Raw genomic sequence first — 25,477 nt, 5'->3', positions numbered from 1 at the left:
GCGAAGTTGGCAGACGCTTACCGGCTGCGGCATGGCCAGCACATTCGCGTGTCTGCTTCTGCTGCTGGCGGCCGGCCGCGAGGCTCACAGCTTCCCACAACCCTCTCTGCACCTGCTGGGCGGAGGAGGCGGACTCTTCGGAGGTAAGTTTCGCATTAGCCTGCTTCCTTCTGTGCGTAAACACTGTCATTTGCAATCTGTTCTCCTCCCATTGTTTCTGTTGGCTCTGTGCTGGTGTAAGACGACAAATTTTCTTTCAATTATTCAGCATTCTCTAGACTGTCTTATATCCAACAGAATTGTTTATTTTTTGCATTATCTTCGCCTGCAGAATGATATTACTTACTTTGATATAAAATAGATCTGAATATTAGGCTTGGAATGTATCCTGGGCTATACATTACACACGAATGTATTTATCTTTCATTTGTCAGTTGTGAGTCTACATTAACGTTAGATTACCTATGGTAACATACAGATTGGTGTAAACACGTAAATCCCTAACACCTAAACCCTGCATAATAATTGACAGAAACGGCAGAGGGTTCTGCTGTATTCTTACTATGCAAACAGGTCGTAACCCGCCAAGTAATTATGAAACCGTTAGAAATTCGACACAAGAACTATTGCATTAAGAGCTGTTTCGAACACGTAGCGTTAGTGGCAGCGAGACTATTTTAGTTCTAACCCCATACGGTATCAGGACTTCTTTTCTGATTGTTACTGCCGTTTATCTGTTGATGATGCCTTGTAAGAAAAAAGTGCAGCATTTTAGGCCCCCTTCCTCGTTAATATGTAGATCTCCGCAGGTCTGGCCAGGTGTAAACGTCAGTTGATGCCAAGGCCACCTTACCTGCAAAAGGACAGGGCCGTGGCTTGTAATGCACCATGGAGTTGAATTCACACTCTTCGGTTTGGATAGTGTTTCACATTATTTACCGTTCACGCATTAATGTCATCGAAACGTACCATCCATAGAAGGCCTCAGTTTGAAAAACTAGTTTACTACACCATTAATCTGTGACTTTTATATGAGCCGGCCGCGGTGGCCGAGCGGTTCTAGGCGCTTCAGTCCGGAACCGCGCGACCGCTACGGTCGCAGTTTCGAATCCTGCCTCAGGCATGAATGTGTGTGATGTCCTTAGGTTAGTTAGGTTTAAGTAGTTCTAAGTTCTAGGGGACTGATGACCTCAGATGTTGAGTCCCATAGTGCTCAGACCCATTTGAACCATTTGAACTTTTATATGGAATCCAGCTGTGTTAGGTACTTGATGGGGCCACGTTATTTCCTTGAAATATTGCGTTCATAGGCAACAACATTCTATTTTAGTTCTAAAATTAAAACCAGCTTCCGGAATAAGTGTAGTAAAAATACTACCCCATATAAGCACAGCGCATATTACTCTTCGGTAGTCTGAAAATCACGCTCTGTTTTTTAGTTACAGTATAGAACCACTGTATACCCAGCGCTATCTTACAAAAGTAGAACTACATTGCTTTCTGTCTATAAGAACTTCCAGGCGAACTAGCTCTACACGCTAAGAAACTATACACCTCAGTCTCAAAACTGCTTCATCGGGTACTATTTCCTGCTTATATTTCAGTTTCTCGGAAACCCAAAATCAAAATTACGATGACTGACAATTTCTTTGCTTCTGTTAGAAGACCACATAACATATCACTACAGTATATTCACTTGACATGTTTCTCTTGTAGCTGCACCGCTGTCTTCTACAGAAAAATTTGTTCCTATTACCCCACATTCTTTCTATTGAAGTTATGAAAATTTTGAGACGTGCAAACTACAAACGACAGGAAGTTCATATGTATAACGCGAAGCTGAAAAAGGAGTCTTTAAAGGAAAAGATAGTTTGTTCAAAAAGTTAGTCGTACTATTGAGAAAGCGCTTGTCCTTCAAAACTGTTTTGGTTATGATATTGTTAACGGAACTAACTGAAACCTTGTCATTTTAGTTCCTCGTGATATCACAATAATATCTAATACTACACCTCAAATGTATTTCAGAATTATGCAAAAGTAAGAACTTCTGTAAATGGGGTAATAATGACAGGTCCCAGAAAGTAACTCTTATAAGAACAACTTGGAAAAAATTATAACTTTAAAAATACGTAATACTGCGTCAACAGAAAATAACATAGTATTTAAAATACCTCTAGTAAAAATAATGTACTGCATTAACGCTTGAAAATACCGAAATACTGATAGTTACCATAGGCGTGCTATACACAGTATGACTACATACCATACTTAAAAACTTTGAAATAATAATCTATTTGCGCTAAAATGTTTTAGCCACATCACGACAGCGAAATATTTAGCCACATGAGAATCGAATGCTGAAGAAATCTGCGCCCCCATTGAAATAGAAAAACACGTCGACATTGATGTAATTTTTTTCTTTATCTTTCTGGTTTGGCGCCGCCCGCCACGATTTCTCTTCATCACAAAGTTGCATCTAGACTCTAGACCTTGATTATTTATTATATTATTTCAGTCTCTGTCTTGGGCTAAAGTTTTTGCCCCCTGGATGTCATTTCCTAGTGGCTTCACACTCTGCCTTTCAACCTGACCCTTCTTTTAGTCGCGCATTTCAACATACGGTCCTTTATTCGCCAGTTTTTGGAATACCTTCTCGTTTATCTTCCTAGGCCACTTAAGTTTCAGCAGCCTTCTGTAACACCACATCATAAAGGATCTGATTCTCTTATTTTCCGATTTTTCCACCATCCACTTAAAGCCCCCCCAACCTGAAGCTAAATACCTGCAAACACTGCAATATACGTACTTATCATTCTTACCGTATTATTTCGTTACGCCCATTCTTAAAGAGGGACTAACTGTCCACTAATGTTTAGGAGAGTGATCCTTAACCTGAACATTGATTTGAAGAATGTGTTCCTTTTGTAAGCTCGCTTCTTTTGGATGCATTGTGTCGTTTCCTTCCTCCGACACCCCGTTCACCTAACAAAAACTGTGTGTACATACTATTCGAATTACACTATGTGATCAAAAGTATACGGACACCACCAAAAACAGACATTTTTCATATTAGATGCATTGTGCTGCCACATACTGCCAGGTACTCCGTATCAGCGTCCTCAGTAGTCATTAGACATCATGAGAGAGCAGAATGGGGCACTCAGCGGAACTCACTGACTTCGAACATGCTCAGGTGATTGGGTGTTACTTGTGTCATACGTCTGTACGCGAGATTTCCACACTCCTAGTCATCCCTAGGACCACTGTTTCCGATGTGATAGTGAAGTGGAATCGCGAAGGAACACGTACAGCACAAAAGCGTATAGGTCGACCTCGTCTGTTGACTGACAGAGACCGCCGACTGTTGAAGAGGCTCGTAATGTGTAATAGGCAGGCAGACATATATCCAGACCATCACACAGGAATTCCACATTGCATCAGGATCCACTGCAAGTACTGTGAGACTTAGGCGGGAGGTGCGAAAACTTGGATTTCCTGGTCGAGCAGCTGCTCATAAGCCACACATCGCGCCGTTAAATGCCAAACAACGCTTCGCTTGGTGCAAAAGCGTAAACATTGGACGATTGAACAGTGGAAAAACGTTGTGTGGAGTGACGAATCACGGTACACAATGTGGCGGTCCGATAGCATGGTGTGGGTATGTCGAATGCCCGGTGAACGTCATCTGCCAGCGTGTGTAGTCCCAACACTAAAATTCGGAGGTGATGGTGTTATGGTGTGGTCGTATTTTTCATGGAAAATTGTTTGTTGGTTTGCGTGGCACCATCAGAGCACAGACCTGCATTGATGTTTTTAGCACCTTCTTGCTTCCCACTGTTGAAGAGCAATTCGGGGATGGCGATTGGAAATTTCAACACGATCGAGGGCATGTTCATAATGGAAGGAGTGGTTACATCCTTGTATTGGACTTGCCTGCACGGAGTCCTGACATGAATCCTATAGAATACCTTTGGGATGTTTTGGAACGCATACTTCGTGCCTGGCCTCAACTACCGACGTTGATACCTCTCTTTAGTGCAGCACTACGTGAAGAATGAGCTGCCAGTATGTAAGGAACCTTCCAGCAGGTGACGGAACGTATGCCTGCAAGAGTGGAAGCTGTCATCAAGGCTAAGGGTCGGCCAACACCATACTGAATTCCAGCATTACCGATGGAGTGCGCCACGAACTTGTAAGTCATTTTCAGGCAGGTGTCCGGATAGTTTTGATCACATAGCGTATGATTCAAACTAAAACACTGTTGGTGTCTTCCAAGCAAACAGAGGTGTTCCAGGGACGAAGTTCAACTATCCTTTGGAGAAGATCATACGAACAGCTCTCAAACGTAGTATTACTATCTTGGCTTTTTTCAAAATAGGCACCAAGGCAAAGCGTTGCCTATAAGCCGAAGAAAAGGGAATACGGCAGTGTTAACGATCGTAAACATTCGCTAGAGATCAAGTGTGTCATGTTATTCTTTTTTTCTTGAATGTGAATCTATTTTAAGTAAGAGAAATAATCCAGGGAGAGAAGGTAGATTGCAGCACATATCTAGCAAGTCAAAGACTTCACTGTGTTACACACACTAACAAATACATATCCACATTAGGCGTTCATATATTTATTTGCTCCCAGAAAGAAATAAAAAACATCTACAACCTCTATAAATTTATTCATTTATTTATTTCAAGTCAAAGCAAATGCAGGACCTTAAAATCACTCATAAATTTTACCGGTTTGTTACTGCTTTAGCCCATTCCTAAATCGCTGGGATTTGGCTGAAAAAAGCCGAACTCTACATGGACTATCCTACCAACATTCTATCAGTCTCTCCAGATGATGCGTATCTGAACGTCATGGTTTCCGAATCCGCTTACCATCCCCAACAAGAATCCTTTACCAGGATTTCTCCTCATCCTTGCCCCCTTTGAACACTTCAGTATATCTTATACTTCCCACAAACTAGACACCAAAAACGTATTTCCTCCCCTCCCCCATGATCACAAATCCTGGTGTACTGCCATCCATATCAACACGTCCAACCCACTCTATACTCTTTCTATTCCCTCTCAGCGCACTTTTAGCTGATTTCAACTCAATCTTAACGAAATCTGCCCTGACATTTATCCCTCCCGTCAGATTCAGGCCAATCTTCCATATGCCTTTTCGACTTCAGGGTTTTCCCCTTTCCGTATTCCTCCCTTTTCTTTCGTCCTCTTGATCCTGGCCTGGTTCCCATACTAGCTATGTTCTCCCAAACCCTATGTTTTCCTACCAGACATCTTCCCTCATTATACCTATCCCAAGAACCAAACCTTCACAAACCTAGTAGCGCCATAAGCACATTAATTACCCCAATGGAGCAATCCATCCCTGTTCTTCTTACTTCTCCTAAATACAAGTCTCTCTCATCAAGTGGTAGTGAAGTGTTATATAGCGGAGCGTTCGTTTCTACTTTCTCGCATCTCATTGTTTTTAAATACTGTACAATGTCTTCTTGAGTGCAATTTTTAAATATTATCAATGAAATGTGTCCTTTCATGTATCTTAAACTCCTTTCGTGTATCTTAAACCATCTGTGCATGTTTCATTCTTTTAAAAGTTATTACCACTTTTGTATATTTACGACTCTTTTGTCTGAGGAGGGGAGTACTATTCCCCACTGGGACGAAGGAGTGATACACCAATGAAGCACAGAAAGGATTGTGGGCTGTACATCAAACAGCTCACCGTAATAACTCTCTTAGAAAATGAAAAGTAACACATACAAGTCCAGTGCAACATAATTGCATTGTAGTTCAGAGTCTTGCCAGTGAACTAAAAGTTACAATAATTTAATACTTCAGGTGACAATGATTTTAACATATACCTTTTTGAGCTGCCAACAACAGTTTGATAGAAATTCGACCTCGAAGAAATATGTATTTACTTTTATTTCTACTAAACATGATCGCTAAATACGCTTTTTATCGTTTCGGTTTCGGTCACACACTGGTCATCTTCAGAAGCTCTAAGTATTACAAGGGCATCTTCCGGATTAGCCCTCTACGAGTTGCTTCATACTTACATCAATTTCCTAAAACAGTACGGCGCAATTCACAAAAAAGTCCAAAGAAATCGCCTTTGTAGGTTAGAAAATTTTTGAGAGCTATTAAGTAGGAAAAAATTACATTTTACTTAAACATTTGTCGGTTTCTGAATGCCAACCTTACAGGTTTAGTGACTGCGATGTCATTGGTTCGCTTCTCGCTAGTAGCAAATTCTTTTATTTTCATTTATATTCTAGATTTACTGTCAAATGGAAATGTGAATTAACATATAAAATAAATTAAAATCTGATACAGATATTTCATGTTTCGCTTTTTTGTACCAAATTTTAATCGATCTCGAATACTTGCATTTTCAAGCAATTAATAATTAAAAATTAGAGGATTTCATTCTTATTAAAAATATGATTCACTATTTTTAATTAGGAATCGTGTTTCTTAAGATCGGTTTTCTAAAATAAAAGTTAAACATTTACTGCTGTCGAGGATCGACTTTGTGACGTCTTCATCACAAGGATAGTACGTACGCAATTTTTTTAACTAAATATTTTACTTAAGCGAAATACAATAAAATACAATGCATTCAGCTACCAATGAATCTTTTAACGCGCTGCAAATTTTTTGTAATTAAAGACGTTCGAAAATTTTCTAATCTATAAAGGTGATTTTTTTTCCCAGTTCGTTTGAAGATTTCTTATTGGCTTAGCAAACTGATGTCCGGACACTGACGTTCAAATTCTGTAAGTACGAACAAAATGGAAGACTGCAGAACCGTCCTCACGGTCTTTGTTAGGCGGCCTTAAGCTTTCTGAAGTCAATCAATTTATGGTCAGAATCTGTCACGATGAAATGCATGATGTGGGATTATATCTATAAGAAATAAAAAGAATTGTATAATTAATACGAGAAACTTTTTTCAATAGGCAAGATGACCTTTTCCTAAAAAGTGGAATTATTAATGATATTTCCATGGAAATAAGATTCTCTATTTTGCTTTGTTACACGTTCGTACTTGTGTGTAACACATTCTTCCAAACAATACATTTATCTTACGAGTGCCTCGAATCCGTAAACTTTTTTTTTCTTTTTTGCCCCGTACTGAAAAGCACGAGATACTACATCCTAATCACGTAAGGAAAAAAATAATTACCATGATCTGAGAAATTAAGGTAACCTTACGAAAACACCTTACGAAGCAAGGATGGAAGACGCGGATTTATTGTCTTGCCGATAACGAGATCGTTAGAGACGAAGTACAAGTCTTGAATGAAGAAGACAGAGACGGAGATCGGCTGAGTACTTTGAAAAAGAGACCATTCCGGCATTATACTTAATCTATTTAGGGAAACCACCAAAAACTGAAATGTGGATGCCGGGACATGGATTGTAATCCCACTACCTCATTGTGTAAGGCATTCCTTAAGCTCTGCGTCACCTTGCTCTGTACAAATAAAGAAGAGATTAGGTAAAATGTCATGTGGCATGATCAAATAATTAGTAGAACACGCACAGAAGGAAAACAATCCTGAAAGGAGATTCATACATACTAATATTAATGACTCTATCTACCCTCAGTTAACCGAGATGACTGCCGACGCTGAGACTGTTTCGGATGGCTCTGTACCCGTATCTAACAATTTGTCACATATTCCACGAGTATATCAGTTTCTTTTTTTTTATTAGAGTCGTAGCCATACGATCCACGTCTAGTGAGCCAGAAGTTAAGGCAGTGGACTCCTGTTCGCAAGAAATGGGGTACAAACCTGCGAAAAAGAATTAGCGACTTGGTGGACAATGTGAATAGTAACCTAATACTTTTTACTGATGAAGCACTTATCTGCAATGATGTTATCAGAAAAAAGAAGCACAAATATTCGACGAAATCCTTATATGATTTCAAAGCGCTACGAAGACTGACAACATGTTCGAAACGTTCAGAAATATAATATTGTGCAGCTCATAAAACACATCAACGTAGAATCCTGCGGATTAAATATCAGTGAGTCAGCTCATACAGACACCATGGTGTAGCAGTTTATGAAAATATGAAATCGAATGATCACGTGGAGATTAGTAGATGGCAGACGTCTCGACAACGGCAGGAAACTGAAAAAAGCGGTCAGTAAACAAGAACAGTGCTCATTCACATTCGTGAAAGCTTTCATAAAATATTACTGAAATGAGTGGGACCCATACCAAATATGATTAATATGTGGTATTGAAGGTGTACAAAGAAGGGTTGTACAGATGGTAGTGAGTAAAGTTCTCATCGATGAAAACTGATAAAATATGAAAGATATCCGCACAGAAATACTGAAGAAAACCGACGAAGAAACTGCTAGAAAGAAAAAAGAAGACGAAAAGAATCGTTATTGTGGCTGACTGTCATGCGTTGGACCTAGGTTCAATTCCCGGTACTACCAGGGATTTTTCCTTGTTGGAAGGACTGGGACGGGACTCATGATGCCAATCGAGAAGCTATTTGAATGAGAAGTAGTGGCTCCAAGGTCTGCAAAACAGACAACGGCCGGGAGAGCGTCTTGATTTAGGTTTTCCGTGATTTCCCAAAATCATTCCAGGCAAATGCCGGGATGGTTCCTTTGAAAGGGCACGGCCGACTTCCTTCCCCGTCCTTCCCTAATCCGATGAGACCGATGACCTCGCTGTTTGGTCTCTTCTCCCAAACAATCCATTCCCTTACGGGAGAGCGTTGTGCTGACGCCACGCCCCTCCACATGGCGCCATTGGCTAAGGATGACACGACGTTCGGTCGGTCCCGATTGGCCTATCTGCAGTAAGAACGGTGGGGCTTCTTCCCGCGCTCCATACGTGCATAGAATTGGAAGAAGCCGCGGTAGAGTGCGAAGTACTCTGTCATACATTTCATAGGGAATTGCAGAGTATGAGTGCAAACCCATTGTGTTAAGTGCTTCGTGGTTTTCCCTCAGTTCCTTCGCACGAACGCCAGGACGGTTTCTCTGACATTGGCAAGGCAACTTTTTCCTTCAGTCATTTATTAAGTGAGCCAGCGCTCCGTCTCGGCGTCCCTATTTGATAGCACACACTGCACTAAAATGCAACACATCATCCATCCGCTATAGGATGAAGGCCTCTCCTTGACTTTTCTACGTATTGTGGTCGTCAGTGATCCGAACAAGCGCTGTTATTACGTGTAACGTAATTAGCGACCTTTCGTTAGAAAGTGTTCTTGGTGTTTTCTTATCTCTTGGAATCCATCAAACAATTTCCTTGTTCCATCGAACATATATCCTGCTGTCTAGAGGTAAAGCCATTTTCTTTTTATTTTCATTTCAGTCGTAATTACGTCATTTCAGCTGCCCTGTTCCTTGATCCATTGGTCTATTTCCTGTCCTTCCTAGTAATTCCCAACAAGCTTGTCTTTATTGATTACTGGAGAACAGTCAGTTTCTGAATGTTTTCCGCATTAAAAGACAATGTCGCACTGTTATAAATCTAAAATGGCAATACACACTGAACTTTCTTTCTCCGACAAGTGTAATACTTATTTTGAAAATGCTATTTATTTTATCAGAAATATTGCTTGCCATTTTACTCGTGTTACTGTCTTTTCCTTTCCATCCAATCGTCTATTCAAATTGCCTTAAAAAAATCTTATCTACTAGACCTGTGACTTTGTTATTAATTTTACTATTCCCCTTTAGACGTGTTGCCTATACATTACTTTAGTCCTATCATAGTTAATTTTCAGACCTGCTTTCAAACTTTATTAGTTCCTGCCATTTGCTGTTGACGTTTGTGTATAGCCACATGTAAGGCAAGTCTGGTCATTTCCTGATTAGAATCATTTTTTTCCTTTTTTCATACGATATCAATCTTCGAATGCTTGTATAATTTTCTTTTGTTATTACTTTCTTTATCATAGGCCATCTTAACTAATGTAATGTGATGTCTACCTAACGTAAATATCTGTTTCGTTTCCTAAGTAATGTCATTGTTTTCAATAGTTTCTCCTGCTAAACTTTCACCATATCTTCTGATATTTCTTCGATAAATTCTTGGAATATAGTTATTTAGTTAGAAATATATTGTTATGTTCATATTAATTTTCGCCTTCCATTTCCTCTTAACTTATTCAGTTTTACATTTTCGTTTACACACGGTGTTTCCGTAAGAGCGTGCAAAAATTTAACAGGACATAAAGGATGATCCACTAAACAATTTGAGGTAGGAAACCTGGGTCGGAGATGCCCGCTAAGCAGATAATAGGAATAAAGTAACATTACTGTGCACTTTTTAATTTACATTAGTTGCAGTTGACTGCAAATACCATCATTGACGCAATGAACGAACCATTGTACTTTATCTTACAAAATGTGCTGAAACTGACGGCTATCAACCTCAATGCAAGCGTGACGAGCAAGATTCTGACGCACCCTGATGTTTTTGGAATCACATCACAGGCAACTACAGTTCTGGTAACTAATTCCATCACCATACCCACTGCGATCTCATACACAAGTGACTTTAGATATCCCCATAGGAAATAATCAAGGGGATCTCGCAGGCCCCTTCCAATCTAACAACCAGGAAATACAACACTGAGATTGTTGCGGACATCCACACTGAAGTGAGACGGTGCACCGTCATGTTGTACCCACATGCTCCTACGAACAGCCAAAGAGAGATTGTAAATACGATACAACAGACACACCTTATGGACAAGGAAAGTAAACAAATCTGCATCATGACTTCCTAGTAATTAGACTCGTCCTCCTTGTTTCCTTACAGAATGTACACGTAAATAAACAGCACAGTACGAATAAACTTGTACTTATGTTAGGTGAAATAATCTGGAAAACAGTAATGCTAGACAAAGTTGTTGACAAGTTTACTTCAATACCTCCTTAAGCCACCTTCTTCGACCCCAGGTTCCCTACCTCAAATTGTTCAATGGAGCATTCTCTACGTCCTGTTATATTTTTGCACACTCTTACGGAAATACCCTGTATTATCTTCCTTATAATGGCAAACTATTTCGCTGTTTGCTCCTTTGTGTGTGTTTAGAAGCTTTATTGCGTAAAATATTAAACTTCTAGCGTAATTTATATTGGTACACCATCCTGTTTTTAAAAAAATTCTCATAATCTACTATTCTGACTTGTTGCGTCATGTTCCTGTTTCTTTCAGTATTTGTGTCTATTTTTACTCTGCATCATATGAAGTAATGATCACTTACGATTATAAAGTGACTTAGGACCTACACAGCGTCATTTATAGATGCATTTGGTACTTGAGAAATCCATTTCTTATTCCTCTGGGAGTTGTTGTTTTCTAAAGGTTCGCTTCTGTCAGTTTAGATTCGATTCTTTTAACTTTGCTATTGCGCCAAGAAACTTTATTTATTGACCTACTCTCACATGAAAATTCTCTCATATATTTTTAAAGTGACATTACCTGTTATTTATCTGTTTCTACAGTCTCCGAAGAGATCTTTTGCCCCATCATCAGAATGTGAAGAAGTTGGTGTATGGTCTTGAATGATTTCCATAGTACAGTTTTATTTTTAAAACAAGTCACGCTTCTCTGTTTGAGATTCCCAGTATTTATAATAATGGTTCTAATTTTCTTAGTTATAATAAAAGCTACACCTGGATTTCTTCCTTACACTGTTCCTCTGCAATAAAATTCATGTCCCGATTGCATTAAATCATCGCTGTTTCGCCATTCTTCTGATAACCTCACCACACTCCATTCGGTATTTTTCAGTTCCCCTTACAACTACATTAGCCATCATCGGACCCTCGGATTCTGCATTTTTTGACACCTAATGTAGAGCAGTAGATGCAACGATTTTCTACGAAACGTCTTCGTCGAAAATTTACCTGGCCGTACTCTGTGTCCTAAAGTAATTTCCGAGTTTTTCATTTCTTCACTCTCAATATTCCTTCATCCGGTTCAGAATGCCGACGTCCTGTAGCTCGAGTGTTGCGGCAAAGTCCACGTGAGTCCTGCCAGTGCTGCAACTGTATAAACTCTGGCCATGTGATTCTAAGACTTAGAGCATTTGATCAACACAACTAGTATGCATACTGACTACATACTAGCATGTAGCCCACATGCGTACTGCTATTTAGCAGTCTTCCGTATCACATGCGTCCCACCATGAATAAGGCAGAGAGTACGTAGTATACTGTCACCCAAGTGACAGCAATTTTTGGGATGGTTACCATAAGCTTGTATCTAGTCTCCTAAAGATCTAAGCGGCACATTGTAATAGACTTTATTTATACCTATAACGCATACGAAACTGAGCAGACTACTTATTTACGTGAAAAAGAAACACGACCAAGGAAAATAACCTGAACCACACCGTTGTCTATAGTCTTTCAAGAAAATAATATCATGAATTATTATGAAAACATTCTACAAGTGTACTTAAGTTCTTACACTACCGATTAAGACGTCTCCATCACATCAATAGTAATTTCCCACCGTTTTCAATTAAAGCTAAATTTTTAGTTTTCAAATAACCAAAATATTTTCACAGAAACTTGCCTGCATAGTTAGAAAGACGTCGAAAACCACGTAGCGTCTGAAATATATGAACAGTCCCTCAGAGTTAACAAGTTAATGGTAACACCACATTCTTTAATGTCAGATTTGCTATTTATTTAAAGTCAACAGTGATAAGTATTACGTTATTAAATAGTCGTCATACGAACACTATCACGGAAATCAACATCAGTCTTCAACGTTCATCCAGAAATATTGTTGACAGACACACGTAGCAGAATGGTGCTAGTGCATGACCCACAGAATAATGCCAATGGCTTAAATATCAAGTGGAACTCTGAGTCTGTTTACTGTTCATACCTGCACAAGCTGCTTTGTGGCTACACGCCGCTTACGATGCTAACATGGCAAAAATATACTTAGTATTTTCAATTTGTGCGAAACAAAGTATTAAGCGTTAGGCTACAAATTAACATACAATAAAAGAGTTAGCAGCACTTAACGCTAAGAAGTAACAAAAATGTTTAATAAGTATCTTCGGTGTATGCATGTGTGTGTGTGTGTGTGTGTGTGTGTGTGTGTGTGTGTGTGTACATGTAAACTGTTGTCTACTAATTGACTGCTTCAAGTACACTGGCCCTTGGATAAATTCGTGGTAAAAGTCTGAAATTTTTATCAAATAACCGAAAGGAGTTTTATTTCTGTGATTTGTTATTGATTAAGCAGGTCAGCCCAGTCGATGCCTTATTTCTTGCTGGGTCATTTCTTCACTTTACTTAAAGAAAATTATTGTAGCAGAGTATGTACGGTAAGTAAAATAATATATTTGAAATACCAGACTTGCGTGGAGCCGGTAGCGTGCGTCTTCGTACGCTATGAATACGAAACTTGGGGGTATTTATTCTAGAGTGTGAATTTTCACTAAGTAAGTGATGATATAACTGTAAATCAAATTACAATAAATGTAATGAAATAATAGCATGGTGAGGGAAAATCTGCCATTGTCTAGAATGTCTGTCCGAATCGATGCACCAAGCGACAGATATTTTCAGCATGAATCTGGCCATTACCATAGTTATAATTAAAGTGCAGTTGCTCAGGTTATCGTATGACATCGAAAGTAGGTAGATATTCTAATGTGTTAATGTGGAACTGATTTATGCTGGAAGAATTAGTTCAAATTTTGGCCACCAGATGCAAATCTCGTACTGTGAAAGCAAAAAAGACGAACAAAATATTTCTATATATAATGGCTTAGGAATTGGAGTTGAAGACAAAGGGTGAAACAAGTGAGAAAGTTGTTGTTGTTGTTGTGGTCTTCAGTCCTGAGACTGGTTTGATGCAGCTCTCCATGCTACTCTATCCTGTGCAAGCTTCTTCATCTCCCAGTACCTACTGCAACCTACATCCTTCTGAATCTGCTTAGTGTATTCATCTCTTGGTCTCCCCCTACGATTTTTACCCTCCACGCTGCCCTCCAATACTAAATTGGTGATCCCTTGATGCCTCAGAACATGTCCTACCAACCGATCCCTTCTTCTGGTCAAGTTGTGCCACAAACATCTCTTCTCCCCAATCCTATTCAATACTTCCTCATTAGTTATGTGATCTACCCATCTAATCTTCAGCATTCTTCTGTAGCACCACATTTCGAAAGCTTCTATTCTCTTCTTGTCCAAACTATTTACTGTCCATGTTTCACTTCCATACATGGCTACACTCCATACAAATACTTTTAGAAATGTCTTCCTGTCACTTAAATCTATACTCGATGTTAACAAATTTCTCTTCTTCAGAAACGCTTTCCTTGCCATTGCCAGTCTACATTTTATATCCTCTCTACTTCGACCATCATCAGTTATTTTGCTCCCCAAATAGCAAAACTCCTTTACTAATTTAAGTGTCTCATTTCCTAATCTAATACCCTCAACATCACCCGACTTAATTCGACTACATTCCATTATCCTCGTTTTGCTTTTGTTGATGTTCATCTTATATCCTCCCTTCAAGACACCATCCATTCCGTTCAACTGCTCTTCCAAGTCCTTTGCTGTCTCTGACAGAATTGCAATGTCATCGGCGAACCTCAAAGTTTTTATTTGTTCCCCATGGATTTTAATACCTACTCCAAATTTTTCTTTTGTTTCCTTTACTGCTTGCTCAATACACAGATTGAATAACATCGGGGAGAGGCTACAACCCTGTCTTACTCCCTTCCCAACCACTGCTTCCCTTTCATGTCCCTCGACTCTTATAACTGCCATCTGGTTTCTGTACAAATTGTATATAGCCTTTCGCTCCCTGTATTTTACCCCTGCCACCTTTAGAATTTGAAAGCGAGTATTCCAGTCAACATTGTCAAAAGCTTTCTCTAAGTCTACAAATGCTAGAAACGTAGGTTTACCTTTCCTTAATCTTTCTTCTAAGATAAATCGTAAGGTCAGTATTGCCTCACGTGTTCCAGTATTTCTATGGAATCCAAACTGATCTTCCCCGAGGTCGGCTTCTACTAGTTTTTCCATTCGTCTGTAAAGAACTCGTGTTAGTATTTTCCAGCTGTGACTTATTAAACTGATTGTTCGGTAATTTTCACATCTGTCAACACCTGCTTTCTTTGGGATTGGAATTATTATATTCTTCTTGAAGTCTGAGGGTATTTCGCCTGTTTCATACATCCTGCTCACCAGATGGTAGAGTTTTGTCAGGACTGGCTCTCCCAAGGCCATCAGTAGTTCCAAAGGAATGTTGTCTACTGCGGGGACCTTGTTTCGACTCAGGTCTTTCAGTGCTCTGTCAAACTCTTCACGCAGTATCGTATCTCCCATTTCATCTTCACCTACAGCCTCTTTCATTTCCATAATATTGTCCTCAAGTACAACGCCCTTGTATAGACCCTCTATATACTCCTTCCCCCTTTCTGCTTTCCCTTCTTTGCTTATAACTGGATTTCCATCTGAGCTCTTGATGTTCATACAAGTGGTTCTCTTATCTCTAAAGGTCTCTTTAATTTTCCTGTAGGCAGTATCTATCTTACCCCTAGTGAGATAAGCCTCTACATCCTTACATTTGTCCTCTACCCATGCCTGCTTAGCCATTTTGCACTTCCTGTCGATCTCATTTTTGAGACATTTGTATTCCTTTTTGCCTGCTTCATTTACTGCATTTTTATATTTTGTCCTTTCATCAATTAAATTCAATATTTCTTCTGTTACCCAAGGATTTCTACTAGCCCTCGTCTTTTTACGTACTTGGTCCTCTGCTGCCTTCACTACTTCATCCCTCAAAGCTACCCATTCTTCTTCTACTGTATTTCTTTCCCCCATTCCTGTCAATTGTTCCATTATGCTCTCCCTGAAACTCTGTACAACCTCTGGTTCTTTCAATTTATCCAGGTCCCATCTCCTTAAATTCCCACCTTTTTGCAGTTTCTTCAGTTTTAATCTACAGTTCATAACCAATAGATTGTGGTCAGAGTCCACATCTGCCCCTGGAAATGTCTGCCTTCACTACTTCATCCCTCAAAGCTACCCATTCTTCTTCTACTGCATTTCTTTCCCCCATTCCTGTCAATTGTTCCATTATGCTCTCCCTGAAATTCTGTACAACCTCTGGTTCTTTCAATTTATCCAGGTCCCATCTCCTTAAATTCCCACCTTTTTGCAGTTTCTTCAGTTTTAATCTACAGTTCATAACCAATAGATTGTGGTCAGAGTCCACATCTGCCCCTGGAAATGTCTTACAATTTAAAACCTGGTTCCTAAATCTCTGTCTTACCATTATATAATCTATCTGATACCTTTTAGTATCTCCAGGGTTATTCCATGTATACAACCTTCTATCCTGATTCTTAAACCACGTGTTAGCTATGATTAAGTTGTGCTCTGTACAAAATTCTACCAGGCGGCTTCCTCTTTCATTTCTTAGCCCCAATCCATATTCACCTACTACGTTTCCTTCTCTCCCTTTTCCTACACTCGAATTCCAGTCACCCACGACTATTAAATTTTCGGCTCCCTTCGCTATCTGAATAATTTCTTTTATTTCATCATACATTTCTTCAATTTCTTCGTCATCTGCAGAGCTAGTTGTCATATAAACTTGTACTACTGTAGTAGGTGTGGGCTTCGTATCTATCTTGGCCACAATAATGCGTTCACTATGCTGTTTGTAGTAGCTTACCTGCATTCCTATTTTCCTATTCATTATTAAACCTACTCCTGCATTACCCCTACTTGACTTTGTGTTTATAACCCTGTAGTCACCTGACCAGAAGTCTTGTTCCTTCTGCCACCGAACTTCACTAATTCCCACTATATCTAACTTTAACCTATACATTTCCCTTTTTAAATTTTCTAACCTACCTGCCCGATTAAGGGATCTGACATTCCACGCTCCGATCCGTAGAACGCCAGTTTTCTTTCTCCTGATAACAACGTCCTCTTGAGTAGTCCCCGCCCGGAGATCCGAATGGGGGACTATTTTACCACCGGAATATTTTACCCAAGAGGACGCAATCGTCATATAATCATACAGTAAAGCTGCATGCCCTCGGGAAAAATTACGGCCGTAGTTTCCCCTTGCTTTCAGCCGTTCGCAGTACCAGCACAGCGAGGCCGTTTTGGTTATTGTTACAAGGCCAGATCAGTCAATCATCCAGACTGTTGCCCTTGCAACTACTGAAAAGGCTGCTGCCCCTCTTCAGGAACCACACGTTTGTCTGGCCTCTCAACAGATACCCCTCCGTTGTGGTTGTACCTACGGTACGACTATCTGTATCGCTGAGGCACGCAAGCCTCCCCACCAACGGCAAGGTCCATGGTTCATGGGAGGAGGGAGGGGGGGTGAGAAAGATACCTTGTTGATTTTATTACAAACAGTCCTTTACACAATTTGTTCAACATGAACACTAGAGACGCCGACGAGATGCTGCATCCGTAAAACACCAAAATCAACAGTTCCAGTGGAATCTGAGCAAAGTGTTCCTGTATACTAGCATTGAGATCAGATAGAGGACGAACAGTCCCTTATAAACGTATTCTGTTAACTATCTCTAGAACCAAAAGTCACAAAGATTCAGATAAAGTGATCTCAAAGGCCTTGCGTCTGGAAAACCTCCACATGCAGCACGTTTATGGAATGATGCATTAAGCAGAACTTTAAACTTGGCGAGAGACATGAGGTGTGCCCCAGCCTGCATGAAAACAGTGGTTTCCACACGGTTGCGCTCTTCCAAAGCAGGATCACATGTTGTACATAAAGTCTCGATAACGTGCAGACGTCACGGTACAGCTGACAGGCCTCTCGCTGTGTCCTCTTCAGAGAGCAACATTCCGAGAACTCTCACGCCGGCCAGAGTGGCCGATCGGTTCTAGGCGCTACAGTCTGGAGCCGCGCGACCGCTACGGTCGCAGGTTCGAATCCTGCCTCGGGCATGGATGTGTGTGCTGTCCTTAGTTAGGTTTAAGTAGTTCTAAGTTCTAGGGGACTGCTGACCTTAGAAGTTAAGTCCCATAGTGCTTAGAGTCATTTAGCCACACTCTCACATACGCGCATAACATGCTGTGTAATAGTACCCCAAATTCGGCAGTTCTGTATACTCACTGCACCCTGCAGTGTAAAACGTGCTTCGTCATTCCATAGAATATTGCCCGGGCACGTGTTGTCAACTTCGAGCCATGACAGAAATCGATGAGCAAATTCAGAACGCTGCTGCTGTTTGTGAGATTTCAGTTGCTGCACCGTCTGGATCTTGATCAGATACCAATGTAGAATAGACTACAAAACTTTCCGTACTGTTGACCATTTCGGCTTCTGACAAATCTTTATCAGGCAGGTTAATAAGAGTTCCAGAATTGTCCTCAACTGAACCTCCCGAAATGTTCTTCTTTAAGTTATCGAAGTACTTCTGTCTATTTACTGATATTTCTACATTAACTTCCATAGTTTTGAATGTCAGACCTTCAATCTTATTCCAGTCATTACTAATGGAAATTGAAATGAGCGTTTGGCATCATTAGCCCGGAGGCTCCTTACGGGGAAGGTCCGGCTGCCTTGGTGCAGGTCTTATTATATTCGACGCCACATTGGGCGACCTGCGTGCCGGATGGGGATGATATGATGATGAAGACAACAAAACACCCAGACCCTGAGCGGAGAAAATCCCCGACCCAGCCGGGAATCGAACCCAAGCCCCTTAGGACGGCAGTCCGTCACGCTGAACATTCAGTTATCAGGGCGGAAAGCATTACTAATAACCAAGTGGAGATGAAAAAGCTTACTGCTAGTTTCCGTCAGTGCTGGCCGCGTCTGATGAATCCTCTCCCGTAACATCGCAGATTCCATACGATTGTAAATACAATGAGCCTGAGCCGAGCGAAACATCCTCTTCACCACAACGGGCGTTGCAGACTGCCAGCAAGAGGTAGCCAGATGGTATCGCTATGTACGTGACACTTTCGTAGTATGTACACACGGAGCAGCGGACTTGGATCCCTTCCTGAAACATTTAAACAGCATTAATCCAAAAATCCAGTTTACTATGGAGACGGAGAGTAATAGGCAACTGAATTTTCTGGATGTGTCTGTGATTAAACGTCGGGACGGAACGTTTGGCCATAAAGTGTATAGATAGGCGATGCATACTAATTGTCATCTGCATAAAGATTAAAACCACCACCCTTGACGAAAAAGAGGTGTAATACGAGCAAAAACCTTGGTAGACAGGGCGTACAAAAACTGTGAACCTGTTAATTTAAAAGACGAAACTTAACACCTACGGTCGACCTTCGTGAAGAATGGCTATTCTAGAAAGGAGATACATCGAGCACTGCGCTCTAGGCAGAGAATCAGGAACAATGACGAACAGGAGCCGCCCACCGGCAGGGATTTTCTTCCGTTCATTAGCAAGGTCACAGATCGCATTGGGAAAGTGTTAAGCAAATATGGGGTGAGAACCATTTTCTCACCCATCAGGAAAATAAAAGAATATTTAAAATAGACAAAAGATGTACGACATCCTTTGGATACACCGGGGGTATATAAAATTCCGTGTAGTTGTGGACAGGTTTATATCGGTACCACAAAGAGAAGTGTTTACACCCGTCTTGTTGAACATACTACGAATTGCCGCTTGGGTCACACGGATGAATCGGCCGTAGCAGAACATGTTTTCCAGGAAGGTAATCTTGAAATAAAATTCAGTTAGACGAGCGTCATATCTAAAACCTCTCATTATTATGTGCACATGTATAGTGAGGCTATCGAGATTGATAAACAGCGTAATAATTTTAACAGGAAAGAGGAAGCTGTTGAAATGGATAAAATTTGTATGTCAGCGTTGCACCGGAAGCGTGACGATCGATTAATTTCAATCGAGAATGTTGGGATTACCAGAGACAGTCTCTTATCCGACGCTACGTGATGGACAGTGGCGCCCTCTGCACTACCTACATAATCAGCGCTTCCTCGAGTTCCCTTTGCAGTTCGCCGCTGTACCTCGGAGGATGTCTCCGTCAATCGGAGACGAAACGCCTGGGGAGAGTTTTACACATCAACCACGGCCTATCAACCCGGAAATTTTAAGTGAAGACAATATCCGCCGTGAAAGCCTACACTGTATGATAAAACAGTTTTGTTTCGCTTTAGTACATTCACAAAGGACAATATATACTTAATGGAAGTGATGAGGAGGACTGTATTGTTAAAAAAAATGCATTTATGACGAAGAAAAACATTTTAATCAATGTACATGTAACTACAGATGCCAGAAAATCTTTTGCAAAATCGTTTGTATGGTGTATACTACTCTATAGAAGAGAAAGTTGGATCCTTGATAAATTTCAAAGAATTCGACTTGATGTTGCTGAAATGTGAACATGGCGGAAAATGACAAGAACGAGCTGGAGGGAAAGAATAACCAACCTGGAAGTCTTGAAGGAATTGAACAAAGAGAGAAGATCATTAAGAAGTCAAAAACAGAAAAATACAATTCATTGGATATGTAATCAAATATAACAACTTCAGCATTAAAGCGCTTGACTGGAAAGCAGAGGTCGTGGGGTTGAATTCCGGTCAGATATTGGATTTTTCAGTTTGTGTTTTAACCTAGACTTCAATTCTTAAGGATGTGAGGAGTCGTCAGAAACGGCACATGGTTGGGATTCCACATTGAACTATAGGTCCCCTTTCTCCAGTTAAATAACTGGGGTAAGCTAGGGACACGCAAGTCACCAAAGTGACGTCCAGTTTAAAAACTTGCATCGGGCCAGTGAGCCATATGACATTATTATTATTACTATTATTATTACTCATGAAGGTAAAGAAAGGAAGACAGAGGACAGGATATGACAATTAAATGGAACATAAATGAACAACAACTGACGAAATAGAGTGGTTGCATCACCTAGGTATTAGCCTTTAGAATATGTATTGACAATTTTTGTTGTTACGCCACTTCCAAACGGTGTTTCTTGTGCGTGCCATAAGCCGGTTGCTCGACAGTCCGGTGACGTGTACACAATTCACGTCAACTATCGCTTGAAAGTGGCTTCACATTGCCTAAAACGACAAGGTGAGCAGTCAATAGAGGAAACCAAATAATAATTACAACCGAAGGCGGAAAACGTTGCCATCTCGGACAAACTACGCGAATCATAAAAGCGAAGTCAAGAATTTATTGAGGAGTTTAATTATGAGAAAAGGTGTTTCGTATACTGCAAGATTTATGATTTTTTTTTAACTCCGTTAGTAGCTGTGGCTACTTCCATGTGGGATACTCAAATCTCTTGGAAACATTCTGTAAACACTAAACTAGTATTTTTGTGGTAACAATTTTAAATTTTTTTGTGTACGTGAACGAATATCTGTTTTTAGAAATAGGTTCCATAGCTACATGGTCTTATTTTATCTGTTTATGTTTCGTTCTTTACTACTAATTTTGGGCTCGTAGAAATGAACGAAAGAAAGACAATCAAAACAAAACAAATTTCAAAAAATCGGTAAAATGTATAGTGAAGTTACACTCCTGGAAATGGAAAAAAGAACACATTGACACCGGTGTGTCAGACCCACCATACTTGCTCCGGACACTGCGAGAGGGCTGTACAAGCAATGATCACACGCACGGCGCAGCGGACACATCAGGAACCGCCGTGTTGGCCGTCGAATGGCGCTAGCTGCGCAGCATTTGTGCACCGCCGCCGTCAGTGTCAGCCAGCTTGCCGTGGCATACGGAGCTCCTTCGCAGTCTTTAACACTGGTAGCATGCCGCGACAGCGTGCACGTGAACCGTATGTGCAGTTGACGGACTTTGAGCGAGGGCGTATAGTGGGCATGCGGGAGGCCGGGTGGACGTACCGCCGAATTGCTCAACACGTGGGGCGTGAGGTCTCCACAGTACATCGATGTTGTCGCCAGTGGTCGGCGGAAGGTGCACGTGCCCGTCGACCTGGGACCGGACCGCAGCGACGCACGGATGCACGCCAAGACCGTAGGATCCTACGCAGTGCCGTAGGGGACCACACCGTCACTTCCTAGCAAATTAGGGACACTGTTGCTCCTGGGGTATCGGCGAGGACCATTCGCAACCGTCTCCATGAAGCTGGGCTACGGTCCCGCACACCGTTAGGCCGTCTTCCGCTCACGCCCCAACATCGTGCAGCCCGCCTCCAGTGGTGTCGCGACAGGCGTGAATGGAGGGACGAATGGAGACGTGTCGTCTTCAGCGATGAGAGTCGCTTCTGCCTTGGTGCCAATGATGGTCGTATGCGTGTTTGGCGCCGTGCAGGTGAGCGCCACAATCAGGACTGCATACGACCGAGGCACACAGGGCCAATACCCGGCATCATGGTGTGGGGAGCGATCTCCTACACTGGCCGTACACCACTGGTGATCGTCGAGGGGACACTGAATAGTGCACGGTACATGCAAACCGTCATCGAACCCATCGTTCTACCATTCCTAGACCGGCAAGGGAACTTGCTGTTCCAACAGGACAATGCACGTCCGCATGTATCCCGTGCCACCCAACGTGCTCTAGAAGGTGTAAGTCAACTAGCCTGGCCAGCAAGATCTCCGGATCTGTCCCCCATTGAGCATGTTTGGGACTGGATGAAGCGTCGTCTCACGCGGTCTGCACGTCCAGCACGAACGCTGGTCCAACTGAGGCGCCAGGTGGAAATGGCATGGCAAGCCGTTCCACAGGACTACATCCAGCATCTCTACGATCGTCTCCATGGGAGAATAGCAGCCTGCATTGCTGCGAAAGGTGGATATACACTGTACTAGTGCCGACATTGTGCATGCTCTGTTGCCTGTGTCTATGTGCCTGTGGTTCTGTCAGTGTGATCATGTGATGTATCTGACCCCAGGAATGTGTCAATAAAGTTTCCCCTTCCTGGGACAATGAATTCACGGTGTTCTTATTTAAATTTCCAGGAGCGTATTTGTCTAACAGAAAGAAATAAAAATGATTATAGAAACATTGGACACGCCTCATTTGTTGTAGATAATTTCGAGCATCGTCCAAAGTCGCATCAAATTTTTTTCCTAATCTATTTTATTTCTTACTTTTAGATAAATCATGTCACAAAAGATTTGGCCTATTGTATGAAAATATTTTTTTTTTATTTTCAAGTTTTCTTCAGAATGCTTGATCTTATTGAGAATTCATTTGGTTTCCTAGTATCTACTATTCTCGAAATGTCCGAATTTAGAAATTTATTCGAAGGAAACCTTTTTAGCTGTTAACTATCACACCAATTTTACTTTTCGTACGCAACGTAGAGGGGCCTCGAAGAAATTAACTTTTTGATACTTCGTCTACAAGCTAGTAGCAGCCATTCGCGAAATATTTCAATTTTCCCGCAGGTCACTGAGATTTTATTAACTGCCCTGACTACTTTCAAGCATTTATATATGGTTTTGCTAAACTAGACCTCGTAGTGGTCAATAACGCGTTACCATACCCAGAAGAATTTCGCGTTAGCTGACTCTGGCCGCGGAAGCCTTCATATTTGTACAATTTTTCTTGTTTCTGTTGCAGGTCGGTCCCAAGGAGGAGGCTTATTGTCAGGAATACTCAACTCTACCGTGAACAAGGTTCTGAAGCCTCTGAACGTGCTCGGCAATGGGGGGTCGAGTTCCTCCAGCAACAGTTTTGGCGCTGGCGCCACGCTGCCGTTCGGCATATCGGTCGGGTTTACAGGGTCCACATCCAACGCCAACGCTGGAGGACAAGGCATTCCTGTTGGGCAAGGAGGCGCGGGTGAAGTTCCATTTGGTGGAGACAGCCATGGTATCAGCGATGGTCAAGGGGGAAGCAACTCCAACGCTGGAGGAGGTTTTGGCCACGAAGGAGGCCACGCTGTAGTTGGTAACGGTGGCAGCAGCTCCTCGTCCAGCCAGGCAGAGAGTGGAAGTGTTGCAGGGAGCGGTGCCCACGGAGGCAGCAGGCCACCTGCTACCGACGCAGGAATTCAGGAAATCATCCGACCATCAGGAGGTGGTGGACAGTCTGGTACAGGTAGTTCAAGCCAGGCCAACAGCGAAAGTGCTGCAAATAGTGGCACAGTCGAAGGCAACGGACCAAATCCTGTGGACACTGGCATTCAGGAAGTCTTTGGACCAGCACCAGGAAGCTCCAGCCAGGCCAATAGTGAGAGTGCTACTAGTAGCGGTAATGTTGGAGGACATGCTCCTAGTCCTATCGATGAAGGCATTCTCGACGTTTTTGGACCTGGCCCAGGAAATGGAGGGCAGTTTGGTGGTAATAGTGCTAGCCAGAGCAATAGTGAGAGTGCCGCTAACAGCGGTACTGTTGGAGACCACTCTCCTAGTCCTGTCGACGAAGGAATTCACGACGTTTTTGGACCTGGAGCTGGAAGTGGAGGACAGTTTGCTAGCGGTGGTTCCAGCCAAGCCAATAGTGAGAGCACCGCTGGTACTGGCACTCATGGAGTCAGTACGCCTAGTCCGGTCGACATTGGTATCCAGGAAGTGTTCGGAAATGGAGGAGCAGGAAGTGGTGGAGAAGGTTCTGAGGCAAAGAGATCCACCCCCGACTATGACCACAACGGAAGCGCAGCAGCTGCGACGCCAGATCCTGTCGACTTAGCCATTCAGGAAGTCTTCGGCGCTGCACCTTCAGGAAAAAGTGCTTCTGCAGCATCTGACAAACCACCTGTTTTCACTTAGAGTAGCTTTGGCTTCGCAACAAAATCACTGTTTTCAACCTCCATTTGGGTCGGAAGATCAGTATGTTAGTTTCCAGCAAACCAATGCTGTCCTGTTTGCTTGAAAGCTACGACGAAGCAGTTTCTCCTGGGCATTGCAATTAAGGCAGCTCCTACCGACGTTGCACGTGACGAATCAATAATGAAGGACCAGTGGCAGCCAAAAATTACGTTGTGATGAGTAAAATGTTCTATACTCAGACTGGAAACTGTCCATACAATGCGTTGGAGATGTCACGCATAATTTCCCGTTACTACTTCGAAAGAGTAGTGAGATCCCTTTTGAGTTTCATATTACATAGTTCTCTTATCTATGGTAACAAGACCGTATTACTCCATAAGGGTTGACTTCATGCGTCGAAGAACGGTTGTTATGTTTTTCCTTTGTCAAACTGAATTAACAAGTATTTACAAATACACACATCCATCCCTTGTAAGACCATAGTTCTACTTTGCATGATTTCCTACAAGAATGTAATGAAGTCAGTAAAACAATTCAGTTAACAAAGACGTTAGAACATTTATATGCAACATATGCCTGATTCCGTCCTTGAAGCAGCAATAGAGCGTTTTAATTCTGTTTAGTGCCATAAGATGGTTTACAACAGCCAAATACTCCAAGATGTATCTTCATCTTTAAGAAAATGCAACATAGCGTGTACTGAGTAAATGTTAATATTTTGCAATAAAACTTCATAAAATAAA

At 41.6% G+C, this 25,477-nt stretch overlaps 1 protein-coding gene across 1 annotated transcript; it reads left to right on the top strand.

Moving 5' to 3' along the window:
* Positions 1-25,477, top strand: LOC126457667 (uncharacterized). The gene is made up of 2 exons (XM_050094167.1): positions 1-143; positions 23,584-25,477. Exons 1-2 carry the CDS (start codon positions 32-34, stop codon positions 24,732-24,734), a joined length of 1,263 nt encoding a protein of 420 aa, XP_049950124.1. The 5' UTR covers positions 1-31; the 3' UTR covers positions 24,735-25,477.

The sequence above is a fragment of the Schistocerca serialis genome, chromosome 1, assembly GCF_023864345.2.
Source record: "Schistocerca serialis cubense isolate TAMUIC-IGC-003099 chromosome 1, iqSchSeri2.2, whole genome shotgun sequence".
NCBI classification, from domain to species: Eukaryota; Metazoa; Arthropoda; class Insecta; order Orthoptera; family Acrididae; genus Schistocerca; species Schistocerca serialis.
Note: the sequence above shows the minus strand (reverse complement) of the source record. Positions and strands in the feature narration are given on the sequence as shown.

What these genes read in the sequence shown, in the direction of transcription:
- LOC126457667 (XM_050094167.1), top strand. Translation starts at nt 32, where the DNA reads ATGGCCAGCACATTCGCGTGTCTGCTTCTGCTGCTGGCGGCCGGCCGC. An exon ending in AGGAGGCGGACTCTTCGGAG is followed by an intron (nt 144 to 23,583) that starts GTAAGTTTCGCA and finishes TTTCTGTTGCAG; the next exon opens with GTCGGTCCCAAGGAGGAGGC.